At 35.1% G+C, this 27,701-nt stretch overlaps 1 protein-coding gene across 4 annotated transcripts in view; it reads right to left on the minus strand.

Moving 5' to 3' along the window:
• CUNH8orf34 (chromosome unknown C8orf34 homolog) overlaps window positions 1-27,701 on the minus strand; it is a 440,182-nt gene that overhangs the window by 326,415 nt on the left and 86,066 nt on the right. For all 4 annotated transcript variants that reach the window (XM_017544836.2, XM_017544823.2, XM_017544830.2 and 1 more), the window contains exons 2-3: window positions 14,223-14,370; window positions 8,096-8,227 (exon numbers count right to left, since the gene is read on the minus strand). In XM_017544836.2, coding sequence (XP_017400325.1) covers window positions 8,096-8,227; window positions 14,223-14,370 — 280 coding nt within the window. The remainder of the gene's footprint in view (window positions 1-8,095; window positions 8,228-14,222; window positions 14,371-27,701) is intronic.

Genomic DNA, 27,701 nt, shown 5'->3' on the forward strand with positions numbered 1-27,701 from the left:
AAGAAAATTACAGACCAACATCTTTTATAAATGTAGATGCAAAATCCTCAATAAAAGAATAACAAACTAAATCCAGTAGCATTTTAAAAGGTTTACAGATCATGACCAAGTACTTGTCCTAGAACTTCAAGGATTATTTAAGAAAATTATGAAATGTAACACTTCACATTAATAGAAGAAAAACTGTATGATTATCTCAATTGATGGACAAAAAGCGCTGGAAAAAATGACACGCTTTCATGATAAAAATATCCAACAAATTCGGAATAGAACTTTCTCAACATGATAAAAGACATTTTGGAAAAACTCACAGCTAACACCATACTCTATGATACAGGACCAAAAGTCTTTCCCTTAAGATGAATAATGAGAAAAGGATGCCTTCCTGCTTTCATGAGTTCTGTTTAACCTTGTATTGAAATTCTAGCTGGAGCAATTAGGCAAGAAAAGAGACATAAAAGGCAACCAAATTGGAAAGGAGGAAGTTAAACTATCTCTATATCAGATAGCATAATTTGATCTTTAGAGAGTTCTAAAGAATTCACAATAAATGTTAGAACTAATGAACTAGTTCAGCAAAATTTTGAGATATAAGATCAAAACACAAAAATCAGTTTTATTTCTATACCCTAGTGATGACAATCTAAAAAGGAAAATAAGAAACAATTCCATTTATAATGGTATCTAAAGGAAAAAATACTCTGAAATACATTTAACAAAGGACATGCTTGTACAATGAAAACTACAAAACCTTTTTTAAAGAAATTAAAGAGGATCTAAATAAATGAAGACATTTCGTGTTTATGAATTGGAAACCTTGTTATGGTCACAATGCTCTCCAAAGTGATCCACAGATTGTATGTATTTCCTAAGAAAATCCAAATGGCCTTTATGTAGAAATATTTTAAACAACTGATTCTAAAATTCATATACAACTTCAGGGCACTCAGAGTAGCCTAAACAATCCTGAGAGAGAAAAAGAGAAAAACAAAGTCAGAGGACTCATACTTCTCAATTTTAAAACTTATTACAAAACTACAGTGATCAAAACAGTGTGTGTGGTACTCACAAAAGGATAAACGTAGCTTCATGGAACAGAATTGAGAGACTAAAAGTAAACCATCATATTCATGGTCAATTGATTTTCAGTGGGGTGACAAGATTATTCAATGAGGAAAGAATAGTATTTTCAAAAAACTGGTACTGAGACAAGTGAATATCCACATGGCAAAATATGGAGTTGAACAATCATCATCTACTATATACAAAAATTAACTCAAAATGGAACAACTATCTGCATGTGAAAGTATAAACTATAACTCTTAGAAGAAAATATAGAGATAAGTCAGATAAGTCATTATGATCTTGGATTTGGCAAGAGTTTTTTAGATATGACACCAAAACACAAGCAAAAAAAGGGAAATAGATAAATTGAGCTTCATCAAAATTAAATACTAATGTACTTAAAATAACACTATTGAGAAAATAAAAATATAATTCCCCGAATGGAAAAAATATTCATAAATCATATCTCTGATAAGGATCTAGTATCTAGTATACAAAATCTCTCATAACTCAGAAATAAAAAAGAAATAAAAAACAACTCACTTAAAAAATGATCTAAGGGTATGAATAGACATTTTTCCAAAGAAGGTATTAAAATGGCCAAGAAGCACTTGAAAAGATGCTCAAAACTCTTAGCCATTAGGAAAATGCAAATCAAGACAACAATGAGATACCACTTTACATCCACTTGGATGGCTATAATTTTTTTAAAAAAAGGAAAGGAAGAAAAGGAAAATAAGATTTGCTAAAGATACTGTACATTGCAGGTAAGCATGTGAAATGGTGCAGCTTCTTTGAAAAACAGTTGGCAGCTCCTTGAAGTTACACAGAGAATTATCATATAACCCAGCAAATCAGTTACACAGTAATATAAATTATTACCTATATTACATATTATCAATTATTATCCAAATAACAAATAAGGTAATAAAAATGCTTATATATGAATCTTCATAGCAATATGATTCAAGATAGTGAAAAGATAGAAACAAACAAAATACCCGTCAGCAGAATGTGACGGGTTGAACCACACAATGGAATATTATTCCGCCATGAGAAGGACTGAAGTAGTGAGCAGTGTACACACTACAATGTGGATAAACCACAAAAACATGCTAAGTAAAGTAAGTCAAAGACAAAAGGTCTTACATTGTGATTTCACTCATATGATGTACAGGAATACCTTATTCTACTGCACTTCACTTTATTATGCTTTGTAGCTACTTTGTTCTTTTTTTTTTTTTTCTAACAAGTCTATCAGCTCAATTTTTCTAACAGCATGTGCTTGTTTTGTGCTTCTGTGTAATATTTTGGTAAGTATCACAAAATTTCAAATTTTTTCCATTATTATTATATCTGTGATAGTGACCAGTGGTCAGTGATCTTTGACATTGCTATCATAATTGTTTTCAGGTGCCACAGCCACACCCATGTAAGATGGTGAACTTAACCAACAACTGTGTGTGTTCCGTCTGCTCCACTGACCGGCCATTCCCTCACCTCTCTCCTTCACTTTGAGCTTCCCTATTCCCTGAAACACAACAATTTCGAAATTAGGCCAATTTAAAACCCTACGATGGCCTCTAAGCATTCAAGTGAAAGGAAAAGTTGCATGTCTCTCACTTTAAATCAAAAGATAGAAATGATTAAGCTTAGTAAGGAAGGCATGTTGAAAGACAGGTAGGCTGAAAGCTAGGCCTCTTGTGCCAAACATTTAGCCAAGTTGTAAGTGCAAATGTAAAGTTCTTGAAGAAAATTAGAAGTGTCATTCCAGTAAACACAAGAATGATAAGAAAGTGAAAGAGCCTTGTTGCTGATATGGAGAAACTCTGAATGGTCTGGATAGAAGATCAAATCAGCCACGACATCCCCTTAAGCCAAGGCCTAATCCAAAGCAAGGTCCTAACTCCTCAATTCCAGAAGGCTGAGGAAGCTGCAGAAGAAAAGTTGCAAGCTAGCAGAGGTTGGTTCTTGAGATTTAAGGAAATAAGCCTCTCCATAACATAAAAGTGCAAGATGAAGTAGCAAGTGCTGATGGAGAAGACACACCAAGTGATCTAGAAGATCTAGCTAAGATAATTGATGAAAGTGCCTACACTAAACAACAGATTTTCAATGTAGACAAAACAGTCTCATGCTGGAAGCAGATGCCATTTAGGACTTTCGTTGCTAGAGAGAAGTCAGTGACTGGCTTCAAAGTTTCAAAGGAGAGGCTGACTCTCTTGTCAGGGCCTAACACAGCTGGTGACTTTAAGTTGAAGTCAATGCTTAAGTACCATTCCAAAAATCCTGGGAACCTTAAGAATTGTGCTATTATCTACTCTTTCTGTGCTCTATAAATAAAATAGCAAAGCCTGGATGGCAGTACATCTGTTTCCAGCATGGTTTACTGATCATTTTAAGCCCAATGTTGAGATTTACTGCTAAGAAGAAAAGGTTCCTTTCAAAATGTTACTGCTTATTGACAACGCACCCCAGAGTGCTGATGGCAATGTACAAGGAGATTAATATTTTTGCGTCTGTTAACACAATATATATGTCGTAGTCCATGAATCAAGAAGTAATCTGGACTTTCAAGTCTTATTACTTAAGAAATACATATCATAAGGGTATAGCTGCCATAGATAGTGATTCCTCCGATGGATCTGGGAGCAAAGTAACTAGAAAATTTTCATTAAAAAGATTTACCATTCTAGATGCCATTAAGAACATTCATGATTCCTGGGGGAGATCAAAATATCTATATTAATAGGAGTTTGTGGCTGGGAGAAGTGGCTCATGCCTGTAATCACAGCACTTTGGGAGGTTGAGGTGGGTAGATCACAAGGTCAGGAGATTGAGACCACCCTGGCTAACATGGTGAAACCCCATCTCTACTAAAAGTACAAAAAATTAGCCAGGCGTGGTGGCACATGGCTGTAGTCCCAGATACTCAGGAGGCGGAGGCAGGAGAATCACTGGAACCCAGGAGGCAGAGGTTGCAATGAGCCTAGATCACGCCACTGCACTGCAGCCTGGGCAACAGAGCTAGACTCTGTTTCAACGACAACAACAAAACAATAGGAGTTTGGAAGAAGTTAATTCCAACTTTCATGGATGACTCTGAAAGGTCCAAGACTTCAGCGAAGGAAGTAACTGAAGTACCTGAAGTAGCAAGAGAATTAGAAGTAACTGAAGTAACTGAAGTAGCAAGAGAACTAGAAATAGAAGTGGCACCTGAGGATGTGACTGAATTGCTGCAATCTCATGATAAAACTTGAATGGTTGAGGAGTTCTTATGGATGAGTAGAAAAAAGTGGTTTCTTGAAATAGAATCTACTCAAGGTGAAGATGTTGTGAACATTGTTAAAATGTTATATCAACTTAGTTGATAAAGCAGAGACAGGGTTTAAGAGGACTGACACCAATTTTGAAAGAAGTCTACTTTGTGCACAGTGCTACCAGATAGCATCACATACTATGAACAACTTTTTCATGAAAAGAAGAGTCCATTGACTCCATTAGTCCATTGGCAAACTTCATTGTTGTCTCATTTTAGGAAGCTGTCACAGACACCTCAACCTTCAGTAGCTACCACCCTGATCAGTCCGCAGCCTACAACATCAAGGCAAGGCTCTTCACCAGCAAAATGGTTATGACTCATAAAAAGTTCAGATGATTGTTAGAATTTTTTGGCAATAAAATATCTTTATTTAAAATGTGTAAATTGTTTTCTTATACATAATGCTGTTGCACACTAAATAGACTACAGTAGAGTATAAATATAACTTTTTTATGTGCTGAGAAACAAAAAAAAATTGTGTGACTGACATTGTGATATTCACTTTATTGCAGTGGCCTGGAACTGAACCCACAGCACCTCTGAGTTATGCCAGGACCCAGAATAGATGCATTCGTAGAGACAAAAAGCAGGTTGCCAGGGGCTGGTGGGAGGTGGGAATATTGAGTCACTGCTGAAAGGGTATATGATTTCCTTTTGGGATGATGAAAATATTTTCAAACTAGATCGGGACTAGGTACCATAATATTGTGAATGTACTGAATGCCATTGAATTGTTCATTTTAGGGTAATCTTATGTTAATTTTATGTAAAAGAAAAAGTCTTGGTGTGATTTGTTATAAGCTATAGTAACTGGAACATATCTAAAAATTCTTTGCCTTTCTTCAGGTTTGATTTAAGGTAGGGATCAAAGTTATGTTCGTTCGTTTGTTTTTCCATGTGACTAACTTTGTTGAGCATAGTGTTTATCAATGTCAATTAGGTCAATTAGTTGACAGTCCTGTTCAATCTTCCATATTCTTACTAATTTTTCAGTCCATTTATTCTGTTTATGTCTTCCTTTAGTTCTATAAATTTTTGTATCATGTATTGAGAACTTTTGTTATTGGGTACATAACCCTTTAGTATTATTATGTCTTCTTGATTAAAAAACCTTTTATAATTATGATACGGTCTCTTTATCTCTGGTAATATCCTTTATCTTGAATTTTTATTTGGTTTGATACTACTTTAGCCATATAGGCTTCTTTTTGTTAGAGTTTCAAACTGTTTGTATCTGCATATTTAAAGTATGTTTCTTACATTTTAACAAATCTATACTCTTTATTCAGTCTGACAATATTTGCTTTAATTGGAATGTTTAATACGTTTACATTTATTATAATTGTGGGCACATCTGTATTTCAACTTACAATATTGGTGTCCAAGTTCTACTTTTCCAGTCCTTTCTTTGTTTCTCTGTTACTTTTCTCCTGCTTTTGTTTTGGGAAGATGAACAATTTTTTTCACATCCCATTCTAATGTATCTACTAATTTTCAATTTAAGCATTTTGTGCTAGTTTTTAGTGATGCTTTAGAGATGAAAAACACATCTTTAACTCATCATGATTTATGTACAAAGGTATTTTATTACCTCAAAAATAATTTGTTTTAACAATATATTTCCAATGAATAACCCTAAATCTATTGTATTCTTTTTGTCATACATATTAATTCTACATATGCTGTTTTTAAAAAAACCATGCTATTTCATTATTATTTTCGCTTTAAAAAGCTTGGTAACCGTCTAGTGAAACTAGAGGTTGGGAGTAGATTACCTGAGTAAAAATGAATATAATCAGACATTAGACTACCCTGTGACAAGACAGCATCCTATAAAAAGCACAGGACCTCTACAATGAGCAGGCCTTTTGGCATCCAAAACTGATTCTATAATTTAGTAATCTCCTAAGGTTTTGCACTTATCATTGGAAGACAGTGAGAGCAAAATGAGAGGTAAGATCCATGATGAAAAGGAAGACTGAGACTTTATTCATTTTTTATATCCTTCTTGATTCATTTTTTATCATTTAGCATGTATTAATTGTAATAGGCACTGTGTTGGATATTACTGGATATACTGTTGTAAAAAAAGACATGCAAATTTTAAACTTGTATATTTTTTAAAACTTTGGGACCTAAGTTTATATACCAAAGTGGTGATGTGGGACAATTTGGTTACGATCATAATTTCTAAAGAAGGTTTGAAGTTGTTAACACTTCATATAATTTTCACATGAACTTCGTGTTGTTAATGCAATACTTTTTATGAGTACCACTGTGTAAATGAAGCTACTCACAAAGTTAAATTTAGTTGCTTTGACAAATGACCCAGATGCAGATTCCAGTTAGCACATAGTGGTTTTTCAAACATTTTCAAACAAAGATAAATATTTTCTGCCTACTCCTTTCTCTGTTGAAACTAAAATCAAATATCTCACCCTGTAACAAGCACAAGGAATTGATGTATAAGAAGAACAGCTTGCAAGCTCTCTTTTCTTCCAAGAATAGCTGTGATTTGCTAGAGGCTCCAGAGATTTTTGACATGTTTATACATATGTGGGGGTAGCAGAGCACTGGAGAATCCCAGTAGCTACCAAAGCAGTGGGACACTGAGAGAGAAGAGATATTTAGGTGGTATAGCTTGAATATTTGTCCTCTCCAAATCACATGGTAAATTTGAGCACCAATATTGGAGGTGGGGCCTGGTGGAAGGTGTTTGGGTCATGGGGAGCCAATCTCTCAAGAATGGCTTGGTGTTGTCCTCGTGGTAAGCAGTAATTTCCCACTCTATTAGTTCTTACAAAATCTGATTGTTAAAAAGAGCCTAGCACCTCCCTCCCATCTCTCTTGCTCCTTCCTCTCACTATATGATGCCTGCTCCCCTTCACCTTCTGCCATGAGTAGAAGCTTCCTGCAATTTTCACAAGAAGCAGATGCTAGTGCTGTACTTCTTGTACAGCCTGCAGAACCATAAGCCAAATAAATCTCTTTTCATTATAAAATTCCTAGCCTAAGTCATTCCTTTATAGTAACATAAAAACAAAGAAAGACATTAAAACAGTAGGGAAGAGAATAAATATATATTGATTCGCAATTGAATTGAATGATCAATTCAATTCAACCAACATTGTTACTTTGAAATTCTCCTTAGAGGGTAATCAATGTCCTGCCCATTCCACAATTAAAGGGTCTTTCCAAGAGTTCATCCCTCTTGACTTTTTTTTTTTTTTTTACAAGAATTTCATGTTTTTACACAGAAATTAATGAGTAGGACTTCAGGAAAATCCCAGATGAAATATTTTTTAAAATGTATTAAATGTTTTGAATAGAAATCTTATTTGCTTCTACTCTAAATTTAATTTGCTTTTATGTACTTCATTATATATAGGTAGGTACTGCTTTCAATATGATATAATGCTACAATCGACTATAAGAGGTAAGAGACCGGCTTCACACAGTTTATATTCTTCATGTAACATTACACTCAAAAAGGTCTAAGTGAATTACACATGTTTGAGAATATTAGTGAGCAAGTAGATACACGTAAATAAAGATCAATGTTAATGTGGAGTAAAAGTGAAATTCACTAGGATTAAAGGCCAGAAATATCAGATGAAAAGCTGGCCTTCAATTACTACCTTTTCATAATTTTCTTAACAACATAAACTTACATACTTTGACTAGCATTTGAACAACAAACTTCCTTACATGATTTGCAGTCCGGTGATGGTGGAGAAATATTAGACACAGCAAGGTCACTTTTTGATTTTTTAGGCTTCTTTGCATTTAATTGCCAAGGTTTATCATAGCTTCTGAAATCCCGTCTTGTTCCTTTGGATTCTGTTAAAACAAAATGTATATAAAAGCCCAATAAAGTGATTTCAAGATTGAGCGAAAACCAAATCCATGAAATTATTAAATATACTTGACAAAACATATAGGTCACCTCATATTAAAAATAATGTACACATGCAAAAGTACTTCTTATCTAATTTCGTCTGTAAATTAGAGTTTTAAATCTGATATGAATCAGCTTATATATGCGTATGATTAAGATTATATCATATGAAACTCTGAAATTGACTGGGCATGGTGGCTCATGCCTGTAATTTCAGCACTTTGGGAGGCCAAAGTGTGTGGATCACCTGAGGTCAGGAGTTTCAGGCCAGCCTGACCAATATGGTGAAACTCCATCTCCACTAAAAATACAAAAATTAGCCAGGTGTGGTGGCAGGTGCCTGTAATCATAGCTACTTGGGAGGCTGAGACAGGAGAATTGCTTGAACCAGGAAGTGGAAGTTGCAGTGAGCCAAGATTGTCCCACTGCACTCCAGTCTAGGTAACAGAGTGAGACTCCATCTTAAAAACAACAAACAAACAAACAAACAAACACTACAAAATTACTTTGAAGTCTTTGTAAGGCACGGGTTCCCATGACTTAAAATAAGATTCTATGAATGTCATGGAATAAAGCATTGTATTCAGATATAAATGAAAAAAAACATTTCAGTAAATTTCACTCACTTGATGCTACCTTATCTATTATGACACATAAAATCATTGATATTCACCTAAATCAATGTATCTTCTATTGCAAGAAAGATCAATTCACTTCAACCAACATTGTTATTTTGAAATTCCCCTTAGAAGGTGGTCAATGTCCTGCCCATTCCACAATTAAAGTGTCTTTCTAAGAGTTCATCTCTCTTGACTTCTTCTGCAAGAATTTCATGTTTTTACACAGAACAATCTTTTTCCTCATCCTCATATCACCTGATAACTCTTTCTTGAGCTCACTTATTCCTTCCTCATCTTCCATTACTCTAATCTATGTGGCATCCTTTAGGATTTCTTCATGCATTCTTGGCTTAATTTACAAATTTAAAAACCAAACTAGCTTTATGGATGACTCATAAGTCTTTCTCTGGCCACCCACCTATAAATAACTAATATACACCATTACAAATTCCTCAAATTTTCATGTTAAAGCTGTAATTAACTAGCCATTACTCAATTTGACCACCTCCAAAATCCTATTAAATACCAAAAAGGCATGAAAATTCTAAAGTACTAGGAACCTAAATATTGTTCATGGTCTGCTATAACTCAAGAAGTATTTCCATAGATAAAATTAAGAAAGAATATAGGCCAGTCAGAAAGAGAATGGAAGATGACTAGGTATCTACCCCAACCCTGGAGTCATCTCCTTACGTTGTTTCACAATCTTTAGAATTTGTCTTTCTACATCTACTCTTGAATTATGAATTCCTCTAATGCAACACAGATAATGGGAGAAGAAACCTTGATCATAAAATATAGCATCTCCTGATATAAAAGGATATTAAAAGGAGCCAGAGAGGAATGAATTAATTCTGTGGCTTTCTTTATTCTCTACTTCTAGCAAGAAAACATCCATATTAATTCAAATAATCTAGCAATGATATTTTTATCTAGTTCATTGAAAAGAGATAAGACACAGCAAGTCATGCATCAATTTTGCAGAAACTTAAAGTATTCAAAGAATACTGAAAATTTTAATAGCAAGCATGATTTCACCTCTGTAAAGTTTTGAAAAGAATCCAAATAGTTCGAGGCTATGTAGAGAGAGAACAAAGAAGAGACCACCTACACTATTTGTTGATAAATCTAAAACTAGATGGAACATTTCTCATTTAAGTTCGAATAAAAAGAGAAAATACTATTTTAAGAATAATTTAATTTAAAAACAAGAATACAGCACTCACAATGCACAGGTAATCATAATTTTAAAAAGTATTTATAATGAAAAGTCATTAAATGTTGGAGTGTGACTGTGACTATTTTGTCTTCTCAACAAAAATAAAGTGGGCTCAACGAAGCAAAAAGAAATTAGATAGGAGATAGGCTAACCAACCCATGATTAAAAATGTAACTGTGTACAGAAATAACAAAAAGAAGATTAGGTAAGCAAGTAGCAATAGGAAACTAAAATGCAATGCAAACATTTACATTTGCATTCAAAGCCAGAAAGAGAAAACTGATAGTGTAGAAAATTGAATCAGTGACATAGAGAAAGCACTTTTCTTGATACACTTCTCTAGAAGAGAGTCAACAAAGAAAGGCAAATACAATGCCAAATGAAATGAGAAAAACAGAGAACAGTAAATAAGACTCAATTTGCACATAATATATTTTCCTGAAAAATAATAGCTGACATTCCAGTAAAACTTTTGAATATCAGAAGTAAAAAAATAATTTCTTTTTTATTCCCACAAAGGAATAAAAATAAGGCTGTTTTCAAGATTCTCCTCCACAATGTTAAATGACAGACTTTTAAATAGAAAATGTTGTGTCCCAAGTTGCTAGAAATATTTAAAGGCAACAAGAGGGGACATCTTCAGATATTTCCAAAAGGTATGATACCCATGCACTCTGAATATTGAGACATTTTCTAGCTAATTAGAAGATGCACTAAAATCAATAATTCCAAATTACAGTCAGGGTTTAAACTGGCATTATTTACCATCATTCAATTATAACGTCTTTAGTTTCATTCAACCCAAGAATTCATCTATGCTTTTCTCTTCCTTCCTGCCATACTTTCCCTCTAAAATTTTTCCTCTTTCTCTGGGCCCTATCTTCCACATAAGCACTCTTCCATCCTCAAATGTCTCATTTGATGTCTTAGTACAACCCCCATTCTTCCCACAATAGCGTTCCCTTGTCTGCAGCTTCCTGGGATGATGGGTGCTCTTGCCCCATGCCCCATGTCCCACCAACTACTGTGGAGGCAGGGCTGGATCTCCTGGTTCAGTGATGCTTCTGTGATAGAAGCCTCAACAGTAAAATAAAGTGCCTGTTCTCTTATGGGAAATGTCGTCTAGCTATACTACTCATCACTCTTCATTATCACCATCTTTTCTGCCTCTGATTAATCTTAGCCTTACTTCAGACAGTGGCAAAGTCTTGTCCTGTCTCTTGTCCTTTCAACAACTTAAATGAAACTATGGTGACCTCTTTATCCTTAGACAGACCATGCATTAAGCCTCATACTTCTTTGCCCTGCTCAACTCTGAAGAGTTTCACTTCCCTGATGCTTCTGTTACCCCCAACCTTAAGCTGCCCACAGGATTTTCTCATCTGGAATCATTCCCCATCAAACATCTTAATATCAAATATCACAATCTCTCACTACAGCTGTATCCTTCTGCATTCCTCATATTTTCACTATCTTGATTTCCTGGAGGTTTTGATTGGCTTTCTCTGTCTGAACCTCTCCCTTCACTTACTCTCTACTTCCCAGAGAGCTTGATCACCCAGAGTTTGCTCACAAATATCCTCAACTCCTTTTGCAAAACTGTTCTCCCATCGTTGCTGTATTAATACAACCACAATTCTCAAAGTCCCTCAAACTGTTTTCTCTCTCCCTTCCCAGAACTTCTGGGCACTGCTAGAGAAAAATAATCTTACTCATAGTTTCTATGATTCATTAATAGTAATTAATTCATGTCCTGAACTTCAGTTAGGCTCCAGAACTGCATCACATTCTTTTTTAAATTTTCCTTTGCCAACTCTTTTTTCCTTTCTCTTGGTGACTCTCCATAATTGGTGCACTTACTTCAGTCTTCCCTATCTGACCCCCTAACCACTTGTCTGGACAAACACCCTCACCACATAATAAATAGATAAAATTTAAGTCACCTGAAATCACCTCACGCTTGCCTTCTCCCAGTCCATCCCATACTCGATAGAGTATAAATTTGACCCATATCTTCCTTTGTTCTTTCATTCTTATTATTATCTGTATGATATTGAAGGTTACATCTGGGACTCCTGATTTGACCCATCCCCAAAGCTTTAGACTCACATCTAATAGCCTGCTGGTATTATCTACTAAGATGAACCACAAGAAACTAAAACTCATCAATAGGAATGAAGGGAACTGACAGAATAACATGGTAATTATTAACCATGATCTCTCTGCCCCCTGGTGTTTCCTCCCACATTTTGTCTACCGTGCAAATGCAGACAGGACTTTTAACTTGCTTTGAAACAGAATATGGCAAAGGTGATGAGATGTCAATGGTATGATTACATTCTAGTATATAAGATCCATCTTAGTAGACTGGAATGAGAGAAATGCCCTTGTTGACTTTAAAGAAGTAAGTTGCTGGCTGGGCGTGGTGGTTCACAACTGTAATTCCAGCACCTTGGGAGGCTGAAGCAGGAGGATCACTTGAGCCCAGGAGTTCAAGGTTGTAGTGAACTATGATCATGCCACTGCACTCAAGTCTGGCAATAGAGCAAGACCCTGATTTTATTTTAAAGAAGAAGAAAGGAAAAAGGAAGAAGGAGGAGGAGGAAGGGGAGGAGAAGGAGGAAGAGAAGAAGAGGAAAAAGAAGAAAAGGAGGAAGAATTAGTAAGCTGCCGTGATGTGAGAGACGTGGCAGGGACTCTGGGTTGCACCTAGGAGATGAGAGTAGCTCCTGGCTGAAAGCCAGTCAGAAAATAGGGATCTCAGTCGTATAGCCACAGGAAATTCACTCTGCCAACAGCCCAAATGAGCTTCAAAGCAGATTCTTTCTTAGTCCGGCATCCAGATGAGAATGTAACCCAGCCAACACCTTCATCTGCAGCCTTTCGAGACCAAGCAGACGACTCAGCTAAACCATGCACAGACTTCTGACACATAAACACTGAGGTACTCAACGTGTGTGATTAAAATGCAGAGCTCTTTCCAGATACTATGATTTATAAAATATGGACTCACATGAGCTACAATGAATTCATAGATACCCATCTGATCTGCATTTATGTGGTGGGTACTATCAAAGCAGAGCCTCTGCCTACCTACCCATTCTACTTAGAATCTAAGCCCAAGAAAGTTAAGGCCAAGAAAAAGTAAGGGTTCTTTCTTTTTTTATGCCAAAAGTTCATATTCTAACTTCCTGCATGATGCAAATAACTTTGGTATGGATAAATAACAGTACAGATGTCTACATTCTTCAGAGGATACCCTACTCTCTGTCCACTTTAGTGTGGCCTTGGGACATGGTCTCTAGAAGGCATTCATATAAGATATAATCAAAGAAGACTAAAATCCTTTCATGGGATCCCATAAAGCATGAAGAGGCAGGGAGAAGTGATAATGCCATCCAAGGAAAGTCATTTGGAGTATAGTTGGATTCCTGCAAGAATCGGGCAAGAAGTTGCCTACTCAAGCAATAGGCATGAGGAGATTTGGATTTGAAAGTAAATGTCAAACTAACAGACCAACATGTAAACACATTTTATGAGCAAAGATTGAGGTCAAATCTATCCAATTCTCTCACCAGTGTTTACTGGGGAGATGAGGCCATTATAAACTTGAAATACTAGTTTCCTGATGTAAAGAGTGATTGAATCTTCCTAATGTTTACTACACAGGATAAAACCAAGCCATGGAGAAATAAAGAACAATCATCAGTTTGGGCAACAAGAAAAGTAATCCTATAGAACTCTACTATTATCTTTCTATATAGATAAGCTCTAAGCGTTTAATTCAAATTATTCATTAAAAAATAAGTTTAGGATCACCAGTTGGAATTCATATAGAATAAAATCTTTTTATGTAAATCCAAATCTTATCTGTATTAAAGTGGAATATGCTGATTCTTGTATTTTGAGGCATAATACATTACAATATATTCAAATTTAATAACATGACAAATTTTAGCATCTAGGTAAGGTCAGAGATGAACACATTAAACCTTCGGTAACTATCCATCTAGATTTATCTTATTAGAATCAAAAAGTGTTTTGAAATTTTGACATTAAATGAATCCAAAATTAACTGCCTATCTATTCTTCATTTACCTGATGTTTCGCTTTCTGCCCACAGAGCTGCAGATCCAGACAAAGTTCTTTGAAGTTGTCCACGGTTCCCTTGTTTTGACTGAAGATGGTCAATGAGAAATGGGATTGGCTGGTCAGGTGTCTCAGTTATTAACTTGGTCATTAATTCCTGAAGGCAGAACAGAGCATACCATTACATCCAATAACAACAGCAACAATGATAGCAAACACTTACTTAGCATTTAATATTGTCAGGCACTGTTCTGCTTTATATACAGCAACTAACTTCATGCTTATAACAATCTTTTCAGACAGGTACAAGTTACCGTCCTCATTCCAAGGAAACAAGAGCAGAGAAGTAAATTGTCTATGTTAACAAAGCTAATATGTGGCAAAGCCAAGATACATTTATTTTTATTTTGTATTATACTTAGCCAACAACACACTAAAAGTTTAATCTAAATTCTTTTTAGAATTTTTTTTTATACTTTAAGTTGTGGGGTACATGTGCAGAATGTGCAGGTTTGTTACATAGGTATACACGTGCCATGGTGGTTTGCTGCATCTATCACTCTGCCGTCTACATTAGGTATTTCTCCTAATGCTATTCTAAATCTTTTAATACTATAGCTTAAGAATTTAAAACTTCAATTTGCTATTTTGAGAGATGTCTTAATAAACTAAACTTTTGCTAAACTTTATCATCTACCTTAAATATCAGTCATTTTTTCTTATTAATGATATAAAAATAACAAAAATGGAGAAAATTTTCTTGAAATTAAAGAAACAATAAGTCACAAGACTTACAGAAACCAAAAAGTGTCTTAAAGTAGCCTCCAAGAAATACAGAATTTTCTTTTTGCAAAAAGTCCTGATGAGTGTCCTTCCTTCTTCCTTCTTTCTGCTGTTTTTGAGTTGAGCAGTAGGGTGAGTTCTCTGTCTGCAAAGCAGGCTATTGCATTTTGAATAGCTGTAATGATATTTTAAATGGGGCTAAAATCTGCCCAAGGGTAATATATACACATTTTTTTCTTCTTCTTCCAGTCAGGAACAGCAAAGAGCAATCTCCAATTTGTGGTCCATTAGAATTCCTAGATTGTTCGAATATGAACAGCTGTCAAGCCACGTGGATATCATCTTGTGACGTGTAATTGGGTTTGTGAACTATGTGCACTATTTATATTCATATCAATCACATTTCATCTTGTTGGTTTTACCATAGAATTCTAGTCTGTTCATTGCTGTTTTAAGCTCAGATTCTGCGAGAGGCAGTGGTTCTACTGCTAAAAAAATCAGCTATTAAGAGAGTTAAAAAAAGTGTTACTGGAAATTCCCCAGTGCATCTTTTTGTTGTTGTTGTTAGTGGTGGTCTGTTTTCTTTCTCTTGAATGATGTTCTCTCATGGTCAGATGGCTTCTTTGTCATTCTTCAGTCTCTAAAGATACCTTCTAAGAGAAGCTTATCCTAACCCAATCTTCAGAAGTCTTTATTATTTTATCATTTTATCTTCTTCACAGCATTTAGTACTCTCCAGAATCATTTTGTTTAATATTTGCTCATGTGTTTGTTATTTGTCTCCTCCCCGACCCCCTACTGTAGCAATTGAAAAATGACTTGCTTAGTTTGATATCAATTTTCTCTGTAGGGCCTAGAAATCTACCTAGCTCATAGCTGGTGCTGAATTAATACCTACTGGATGAATGAATGAATGAATCAATGCTTGCTTTATTGACTACAGGTAGAGATTAGTAACTAAAGTCCCTTATTATACTAATAAATAACAATTAAACCTTTTATGGTCCAGCAAAATAGAGTCCTCTGACATGCTATATAAGAAACTGCTGTCCAGATTATCTGAGAGATATTTATTTACATTTTTAAGTCTAGGAACATATGGCTTTATCTGGGCAGAGACTAAATGGATTTTGCACATAAGATTCCAAGTTGATCATAGAGTCATGGATTAAATCTTTCTGCATATCTAAAACACGTGTAGCTTGAACACAGATTTAAAAGGAAAAAGAGCAAAGGATTCTCACCATAAATACATTATAATGCAAGGTACTTATTAGACAAATGTGATACTTTCTATATACTGAAAAAACAAGTAAGCTAACAATCGGTTGTCACAGGTATTATTCATCTCTGCTATTTAATATTTCAATTATTATAATTATAAATTTAAAAGGCCATTCTGCTACTGTCGTGAAGGTAATTGTAAAGTAATACAGAGTTCAAATAAATCCCAATTATACATCTGTGGAATGCAATTTAAAACATTTTGGATTTTACCTCTATTATGTATATTTTATTTGAACCCATTTTACTTATAAAGAATTTTAGAAAATAGAAAGTAGAACATCTGGATTACTATTGTCACAGATATATGGACACTCAGGTAAAGCAAAACTAGGTCAGGTAATGGAACTTTAAAGCCACAGTCATTTCTTTCCTGACACCTCTGAAAATCTCATGTGTTTTGTTTTGTTTTTGATTTGTTTTGTTTTTGAAATTAGCTTTCAAAGTAGATGGAATGTTTCTGGATTTTTTTTTTTTAAACTGAAGCATTCCTACATTTTCCTTTAGAAGATTGATTATATAGTCATAATAAACCAAGTAATCACTATTAAGATTTTAAAACAGTCTATTAACTATTTTGGATATATTTGTATTTATTAATGAATATATGAGATTAAAGACACAAGAAAAGTTCAGTCATGAGAAAATGATCATAGTTGATGTTTGCAATAGAATATGTTGAGTATCTTGGTGGGAGAAGAGTCTAGTTTTAAATGATTGTATTTACTAAAGTAAATCTTCTCACTTAATTCATGTATCTGCTGGACTTGAATGATTTTGAGCACTTGAACTTGACAGAAACCCCTTTCCAAACATGACAATTTAAATTCTTAGATTTGCCAAGATGCTTATGGCAATAAAAAGAGTAATATATTTCCACCACTAGGATTTAGAGCCACAGAGATAGACCTGAGGGACCAATAGACTTGAAAAGGTGAGAATCAAGTTGCGCAGCTAGTATGTTGATTTGGAGTAGAAGCCAATTGCAGAAAGTTTTACAGAAATCATTCACCATAGGAAAAAAAGTATTCTAGAGCATCAAGCCAGTTTCAGGTACAGAAGTTGAGCATCAGTAGGAAAGGGCACTTTCAGGGAGAGAGAAGAGGCTCACCTTCAATTCTTACCATCAGTGCAAGAATTGTGACATGAAATTCTCTGGGAGAATAGCAATTTCTCAGGCTGTGAGTGCATATAAATTAAAAGAATAATGAAGTGGTAATAGCACTTGTGCCCTGGAACAAAACGTTTGTGGACATTTTAGAGTAAGTACTCAGAGATTGATAAAATGTAGACATTAATTTTAATATGATACTGTGTGTCCTCACGGGCTAAACGAGGACATTCAAGTTGCAAACAAAGTATACTAGCAACTGTCACCAACAGAAGATTTAGTTCATACTCATCTCAATAAAATTAATGTAAACAACATGCACTTTAAGATACAGGAAACAGTAGTGATTAAACACTCAGGCTTTGAAATCTGATAACCGCTATTTTTTTTTGAGACACAGTCTCACTCTGTCACCCAGGCTACGGATAGAGTACAGTGGCACATTCTCAGTTCACTGCAATTCTCCGCCTACTAGGTTCAGGCAATTCTTTCACCTCAGCCTCCCGAGTAGCTGGGCTCCAGGTGTGCACCACCATGCACAACTAATTTTTTTTATTTTTTAGTAGAAATAGGGTTTCTCCATGTTGGCTAGGCTGGTCTAAAACTTCTAACCTCAAGTTATCCACCTGCCTTGGCCTTCCAAACTGCTGTGATTACAGGCGTAAGCCACCATACTCAGTCTAATAGCCAGGAGTTTTAATTACTCGTCTTATACTTTAACTTTCATATTCCGTCTATTAGATGTGAGAAACAATAGTAGCTACATCATACAGTTGCCATGGAGATTAAATAAGATAATGACTGCAAAGCACTCATTAAGTGCTTGAGCTGTGTGTAGCCTACTGTGATGGACTAACATCTTCTAAGGCTGGGACTGAATTCCCGAAATCTCCAAATGATCTGGGTTCGAGTTTCCCAGTGAAAGGAATATGTAGGACATTCAGAAAGCAGAGGGAAGCACAAGAAATTAATCTTCAGAGTTGATTGCAGGCAGATGTGGGAACAGATGAGAGATTCACAGCAGCTTCCCAGCAAGTTTGTGGAAACCTCCACTGCTGACTGAGATACTGTGAGAGCTCCACAATGACACAGAAGAATTGCAGCAGCTTCCAGGCAAGCATTTGAGAACCACATGCTCCCTGCTGCAGGCTGGTATATTCAGGGTCAGCTCCTCTGATCTTTGGTGATACACCCTCAAACTTCAGCAGCATTTCCATGTCCTCTGCACCCCAAACTTCTATCATAAACCTCTTTTTAATAAACACTATTTTACACAGATACAGAATGGTTTCCATTTTCCTGATTTAACTCTTAGTGATGTACTCCCAAAAAGTCTTAGCCAATATTTTTATTTTTACTATTATTTTCTACATTTATATAGCATATATTTTATATATTGACATATTTATATTCATTACTACTATTACCATCTTTATCAATATACATTTGTGATATCATATATGAATAGTATGTATTTTATTGGCCTTATATTTTCCAGTAATAAAGCAAATCGATGTTCTCTTAATATCGTTTTTTATCAACTAGATTCTTTAACTTCATGAGTATACCACATAGTGAGACATCTCCCTGCCCTAATACCTGTTTCCTTTATTGTTAGTTATAATTTTGTTGCTGGTACAGGTATGTTTATTTATATGCAGATATGTTTAATTGTATGCATTTATTTATAAATGCATACAATTATAGCACTATTCAAAATAGCAAAGACTGAGAACCAACCCAAATGCCCGTCAATGATAGGCTGGATAAAGAAAATATGGCACATATGTGTTCTCATTGTTCAAAGAAAATATGGCACATACCACACCATGGAGTACTATGCATCCATAAAAAAGAATAAGTCCATTTCCTTTGCAGTGACATGGATGTAACTGAAAGCTATCATTCACAGCAAACTAACACAAGAACAGAAAACCAAACACCATATGTTCTCACTCATAAGTGGGAGATGAACAATGAGAACACATGGACACAGGGAGGGGAACATTGCACACTGGGATCACACATCATGCACCTGGGGGCAGGGGGAGGGAGAGTATTAGGACAAATACCTAATGTACATGGGGCTTAAAACCTAGATGATGGGTTGATGGGTGCAGCAAACCACCATGGCACATGTATACCTGTGTAACAAACCTGCACGTTCTGCACATGCATCCCAGAACTTAAAGTAAAAGAAAAAAAAAAGAAAAGAAATGCATACAAAGACAAAATTCCTTCTTAAAATTTTTTAAAAACCAACTTAGAGAACATAAATCATTATGTAATTATTGAATGAAAATTGATATTATGCAACATGTAAGGAACTACTGGGATTTAGGACTCTAATAACCTGTAACGACGACCTTGTACTACCATTTAGAAAATTAGTATGATTAATAACCTGGAGAACGAATAGTATCTAGTAATGATGATCATCTTGAAATGCATTTTAATGTTAATTTTCATTAGATAAAAGCAAAGCTATAAGTAAGTTGGTAACTCATCACAGACTCATGTATTATTAAAATTGGAATGAGTCATTAAGCAACAGTAGAAATTATTAGTAAAAGATCCATTTCATTTGATGGAACCGGTAAGATCCCTTGATTATAAAACAAACAAAAGAGCACTTGGGTGTAGAGAAACTTCAAATTGTACACAATATTCCTGCTGGTTACCCATTCGTGGACTGAGCCTCTAAGGTTTCAGTGACTTCAGGTTAAAAACCCTGGCTCTGGGTACCACAGCACACAGCCAGCATGGCACTCTGCCTAAAAATTTGTGACTTGGGAATAACTTACTTTTTGCTTCATTTCTGTAACAGGAAAGTAATACTTGCATCCCTTTTAACTTCAGGAGAAAGTTATTAGGAAACAAAGTTAAAGCCATTTCCAAAATCCCATGAATTTTTTACCACATGACCTCTTTTGTTAAATTAATACATATGCAGGGCATTGTACTCTATTAATGATGGAGGTGGTATCAATCAGATGTACTTTTTATTCAGCATCTATAAATTATCTCAAATAATAGCATATGTTATGTTATCAGCTGTAGAATGTTATTTAGTTCACAACTAGCATTAAAACCTGATGACTGAATTTATTTACTCTAAATCTGCATCTGTTTCCATTTTCTGTTTTCAATTGGGTCTCTATTAGAAATTTGCATTTGAGATCATAGCCTTCCACATATTCACTCCCACCACCACTACCCAACAGTATTTCAGAAATAGGCAGGTAATGAGCATGGAACTGACAATGAATACATGAGAGAACATTCACTCAATATTTGGATGCCTCCAAAAACATATTTTATTCTCTAATAGCCCCCATTTTAAATTGATGTCACCATTCCCAGTGGGTGAAATTCTACTTGGTTTCCACCCAAACTCATAGCCCATGCATGCCTTTTCTCTCATTCTTTTTTTTTTTTTTTTTTTTTTTTTTTTTTTCATTTTTTAGAATGGTAAAGAAGTTTTTTTCTGCTTCACTACACCTCTAAGCTTTGTCACGAGTTTTGGCTTTCATAAGAAACAGGTACCAATGCAGTATCTAGTTTCCATGCATAGTGAGAACAGGACAGACATTTCTCTTATCTCTTTCTGTCAGATTTTTCCCTGACATTCCAAGATTTCAGACTGCCCACTGGTTCCACCTTTCTCCACCTCAGATCCAAGTCCATAACTGCCCTAAATCCACTTCTCTCATTCCCAGTCAAAACTGAGATTTCAATGGAAGGCTGAACTCAGCAGGACAGCAATGCGAATAGTAATGATTTAAAATATCAGTCTCTTATTGAGCACTTTGGGAGGCCAAGGTAGGTGGATCACTTGAGTTTAGGAGTTCAAGACCAGCCCGACCAACATGATGAAACCCTGTCTCTACTAAAAATACAAAAATTAGTCAGGCATGGTGATATGCATCTGTAATCCCAGCTACGCGGGAAGCTGAGCCAGAAGGATCGCTTGAACCCAGGAGGCGAAGGTTGCAGTGAGCCAAGATTGTGCCACTGTAATCCAGCCCAGACAACAGAGAGAGACTCTGTTTCAAAACATAAATAAAATAAAATATCAGTCACTTATTGAGTCAGGCACAAATGTTAGGTATTTTACATACATCTAATAATTCACTATGCTTTAAAGAATTGTATACAAGATATATAATCCAGACAACATATATGCATTTTTATAACAGTGCTTATTAAAAGTTGTTTCTTAACTCCTTGTTTATTCCAGATCACCTGATGCTCACCAACAACCTACCAATGTACCCAGTCATAGCCACACATCTACAAGTATATAGGCCACAGGAATAAGATATTTTGCATCCCTGATTTGTAAGCCTCTTGGCTTTTCTTAAAGATGATTTAATGTAAAAGTAGGTTTATCATATCCATTTGTCATAAATTTTACAAGCATAAATAGCCTTGTTTTATACTATGGAATAAAATCCAGAGATAAAGGTAGGGAAAATAAAAAATAAAGTGTTTGATAATGAAGATTAGGAATAATGAAAACACCGTAACTAAAAACTAAACATTCTAAATTGTAAAGCTGAATCATAGACACTGAATTCTCTCTACTTTTAATAACATAGGCAAATAATAAGTCTAACCAGCAAAACTATCCAATTAGGACAAATGATTCAATATTTTGTCTGATGCCCACTAATCTTTCCATAATACAGAGATGTCTTCTTACATTAAATAATTGAACATTTAGTATGCACTTTTAAAGTCTTCATATAAAGCATAAGCTTGTAGTTAAATTTCCAGGCAAACTCAAGGTCTCCAGGGATAAATAAGCACATCCTATGGAAATACTTTCAGTTAAGGATTATATTCCTCAACATAATAGTCTATCAAAGCAACTGATTTAGCATTAGGTAGGTTTTCATACAGTCTTACTTGAAAATACCTCTGTATGAGTACAATATAGGTGATGCTTAGTGGAAAGAGCAAAGCAGCTCAAAAACTCAAATAAATTAAATAAATGTGTGATGCAAGTAGCAGATGTATGTAGAAGTTGCCATAAAAAAGAAAAGGAAGTATCCCTCAGTTCAGTAAAAACTACTTTATTTTGGCAGGGCACGGTGGCTCACACCTGTAATCCCAACAGTTTGGGAGGCCAAGGCAGGCGGATCACCAGTTCAAGAGATCAAGACCATCCTGGCCATGGTGAAACCCCATTTCTACTAAAAATACAAAAATTAGCCCGCATGGTGGCACATGCCTGTGGTCCCAGCTACTCGGGAGGCTGAGGCAGAAGAATCGCTTGAACCCAGGAGGCGGAGTTTGCACTGAGCCGAGATTGCACCACTGCACTCCAGCCTGGTGACAGAGCAAGACTCCGTCTCAAAAAAAAAAAAAAAAAAAAAAAACCCTACTTTATTTTAACCTTTTATGAATTATAACAAATATGTATCTAAAATGAGGTGCTCAGACTAACAGAAGAATGAGAAACTGGTGATGGATACACTGTACTAACATAGTTGAACACTAGGACACAGACCTTACTTTGATTCTATGCACCTTAAAAGAGAATTTGCAAAGATAGTGTAGTTTAACAGGAAGATACAGATTTTGGTGTCTGACCTGGATTTATAGCCTGGCTTTATCCCTCACTGACCATATGAGTTTAAGCTAATAACTCTGCTGTCTGAGCCTTCATTTTCTCAGCCCTAAAGTAGGTAGGACAACATCTCCCTTATCAGTTTGTTGTCAGGAGTAGAAAAACTGCATATAACATGCCACATAGGGTGTATGGACTAGATTTCATCACAATGTGTCTTCCCATTTAGTTTCCTACAAGAAAAAAAAAATGTTTAGGGAAGAGGGGTTGCCTTTTTGGTCTCTCTAGAGGTTATATTTCTCAAGATAAGGAAACAAATTGTCAAGTTGGCTTGTAAGTCATCCCTCAAGAGAATATTCAGCTACAGGCAATTGCATGATCAAATCTTTAAAGGTTCCACGCTAGAAATAGCATGCCCCTCCTCATTCACAATGACCGTTTTAGCCTTGTCAAATTCATCGCTCTCCAGTTACAACAGTCAACTTTTTTGCTTTGCATCCAGCACCAAAAACCAATTCTCTGATTTTCTGGATACGAATCAAATGTCCAACAGTTCAGTTCAATTCTGATACTGTGTATCTGTTGGCATCAGATCCCACAAATTAAAGACTCAGTCTCACAAGATTGTCCCCATTCAGATGCCACTGAAAAGTCCAAGGCCATTCATACTTCTGACCAATTGGCTAAAAATAAGCAGTACCTACGAGCGCCTCCTTAGGTTTGATAATTTGCTAGAACAGCTCGCAGTATTCCAGAAAACACTTCACTTTCTATTACAGGTTTATTATAAAGGGTACAAGTGAACAGCCAGATAAAGAGATACATAGGATGAGGTCTGGAAGGATCCCAAGTGCAGGAGCTTCTGTCCCTGTGAGATCAGGGTGCACCCCCCTCCTAGCATGTGAAATGTGTTTCCCAATTAAGAAGCTCTCGGAATCTCATTATTTAGGGTTTTTGTTTGTTTGTTTAAATGGAGTTTTCATTACACAGGTGTGATTGATTCAATCATTGGCCATTGGTGACTGTCTCAATCTCCAGCCTTTCCCATCTTAGGAGGTTGTTGGGTGGGACTGAAAAGTCCAAGCTTCTAATCAAGGTTTGCTCTGTCTGGCAAGCAGCCTTCAACCCAAGGCTATTTAGAGGCCTGACAAGTCACCTCATTAGAACAAAAGAAGCTCCTATCACCCTTATCACTGAGGAAATTCCAAGGGTTTTAGGATCTATGTGTCAGGAACAAGAGACAAAGACCAACTATCACCTGTATGCACCACAGTTTATTTTTGCCTGTTGTCAGTGTTAAAGAGGAGCATACCATATATATCTATTACCTAAGTATTACTAGTTTGCTTACTCTTATGTTTGTGAGATTTATTCATTACTCCATATTTGCCTATGATATATGCATATACTGCATATACCTCTAGTCTGATTCATCTTCATTGCTGTTTAGTTTTTCACGGTATAAATACACCGTTTATTTATCCACTCTATGATTAAAGATATTTGAGAATTTTCATTTCTTGATAATTATTAATAGAGCTGCTATGATCAGTCTTGTATGCACATGTGTGCAAACTTCTGTTGGATTTATCCTTAGCAGAGGAATTCACAAGCAGTAACTTCTCTTCAACTTTATTAAATAATGCCAGCTAGTTTTACAAACATGATTGTAAATAATTGTCTCCCACCAGCATTCCCATTTCTCTACATCTTCACCAACATATTGTCATTTTAATTTTTTAACTATTCTGATGGTGTAAAAGAATACCTATGATTTTAATCTGCATGTCCACGATTACCTATGGAATTTAGCACCTTTTCATATATTCAGTGGTCCTTCAAATACCCTGTTTTGAAAGCATCTATCTAAATTTATTTGCCATTTTTCTACTTAATGCCTTTCTTTTTCGTAATGGCCTGTTGAAGTTCTTTGTGTATTCTGGATATAAGATCTGTATTGGAAGGGGATTGCCTTTTCATTCACTTAATAGTTTCTTTGGATAAACAAAAGTTCTTTATTTTAATGAAGCCAAACTTAATTCTTCATTTTATGCTTTGTGCTTTTGTGTCCTATTATTTAAATCCTCTATCTCATGTCCATGTAAATATTATCCTACATTATTTTAAAGTTTCATCGTTTTTGCCTTGCACAGGTAGGATTGCAAAGCAACTAAAGTCAACATTTATTATGGTGTGAGGTAGGTGCTATTTAATTTTTCTTCATATGAATTTCCAATCATTTCACAATCGTTCATTTAAAAGCATTAACTTTTAGCTACACGGACTGCCTTTGTCATAAATCAAGTGGCCATATATTCACAGACCTATTTTTAGGCCTTATATCCTATTTCATTAATCTATTTGTCAGTCTTATGCCATCATTACAATATATTCATGATCATAGCTATGCAATAAATTCGATATCTTGGGGAAAAAATTCATCCTAATCTTGTTTCTATCATCTTCCTATTTATTCTGCTAAGATTATGTTTATTTTTCTCTTATCTTTTATGACTAAAATTTATTCTTTTTTTCTATTAGTCTTAAAGTCAGACTTTTTAAATATTCTTTTTTTAAAAAAATTTATTTTATTGCATTTTAGGTTTTGGGGTACATGTGAAGAACATGCAAGATTGTTGCATAGGTACACACGTGGCAGTGTGATTTGCTGCCTGCCTCCCCATCACCTATATCTGGCATTTCTCCCCATGCTATCTCTCCCCAACTCCCCATCCCCTACTGACCCTCCCCTATTTCCACCCAACAGACCTAAGTGTGTAGTGCTCCCCTCCCTGTGTCCATGTGTTCTCATTGTTCAATTTAATGGTTATCTGGAGATTATAGGCTAACACTTCATTCGCCTATATTAAGTATTTATTACTACTTTACCACCATCTGAGATTTTATAAGACTTTTAGAATACTGGGATTCCAGTAATCACACATGGCTTACATTTTTATTGTTGTGTATTATAACTCTCTCTATATATTTTTTAAACCCTGCAAAATATTTTTAATTTTTATCTTATACCATTAGCACGTGTTTAGAGGTACCCACGTATTTGCCATTTTTACTGCTCTTATTTTTTCCTTGATCTCCAACCATCCATCTGGGATCATTTTCAGCAGCATAAGGAAAACCTTTTATTTTAGTAATGACGAATTCTTTGTGTTTCAGTTCTCACAGAAATATCTTTATTTGCTTTTTAAACTTGGAAAATATTTTCATTCTATCTAATTATATGTTGAGATTTCATTCTCTCCATTTTCTTTTGTTTTCTTTTTCTTTTTTTTGAGAATCAGCCATATTTCTTTAAAGAACATCTGACCTTCTCTAGGGATATTATGATTTTAGTTTTTAAAATCTTATTTTTATTAATAGAATATAATTACATAAATACATTTTATATATAAGAATGAAATAATTTTTCTTATTTTTGTTTGTATATAATTAAAAATCTTTTAAATTTTGAAACAGCTATACAATCACAAGAAGTTGTAAAGAAATGTACAAAGGGGTTCCATATACCTTTCACCCAGCTTCTCTGAATGTTAATATCTTGAAAAAGTATAATATGATATGAAAATTAGGAAACTGATATAATTGGTACAATCTGTAGAGCTTATTCGGATTTCCTCGGTTTATATGCATTTGTGTGTCTGTGTGTGTGTGTGTGTGTGTTTCCATGCAATTTTATTGCAGTGTGACTACATGTAACCACTGCCACAATCAAGATCATTAATTGTTCTATCATCCAAGGACTCTCTCATGCTATCACTCTATAGTCGCATCCACCCATTCTTCCCTCTATATCTAACCCCTAGCAACTGCTAATCTATTCTACATCTCTATAGTTACGTCATATTTTATATATTGAAGTATAGATCCTTTTGATATTTGCTTTTTATATTTAGAATAATTTACTTGAGGTTTGACCACATTATTATGCATATAAATGGTTTATTCCATGTTATTTCTGAGTATTATTCATGATATAGATGTAACAAAGTGTGTTTAACCATTCATTAATAACACTTAAAGGACCTTTGGTTAGTTTCTATGTTTTTAATATTAAGAATAATGTTCCCATGAACATTCGTTTATAGGCTTTTTTGTGTACATAACTTTTCCATTTCTCTAGGATACATACCTAAGAGTACAATTACTGCATTACATGTTAGGGCCGTTTTTAGTTTCAAAAGAAACCACCAAATGATTTTCAGAGTCACTGTACAATTCTACATTCACATCTGCAATATATAGGTAATTTTGCCCATTCTTACATATTTACAGTGATATCTCATTATAATTTTAGTTCCATTTCTCTAATGGATAATGAGGTCCAATACCCCCGATGTACTTATCTGCCATCTATAAATCTTCTTCAGTAAAATGTCTATACTTACTTCTATTTTCTAATAGGATTTTTTTTTTTTTTTTTTCTAAGTTAAGTTTTGCTCTCATTGCCCAGGCCGGAGTACAAAGGTGCATCCATGGCTTTCTCCTGCCTTAGCCTCCTGGGATTATAGGTGGGATTACAGGTGCCCACCACCATGCCTGGCTAATTTTTTGTATTTTTAATAGAGATGGGGTTTCACCATTTTGGTCAGGCTGGGATTGGTTTTATGCTTTAAGAATTCATTTGCATTATACTACTGCTTTGTTGGATATGTAACTTGGAAATATTTTTCATCGTTTTGTAGTTTTATTCTTTGCCTTTTTTTTTTTTTTTTTT

The sequence above is a fragment of the Cebus imitator genome, unplaced genomic scaffold, assembly GCF_001604975.1.
Source record: "Cebus imitator isolate Cc_AM_T3 unplaced genomic scaffold, Cebus_imitator-1.0 Scaffold9, whole genome shotgun sequence".
Classification (NCBI taxonomy): domain Eukaryota; kingdom Metazoa; phylum Chordata; class Mammalia; order Primates; family Cebidae; genus Cebus; species Cebus imitator.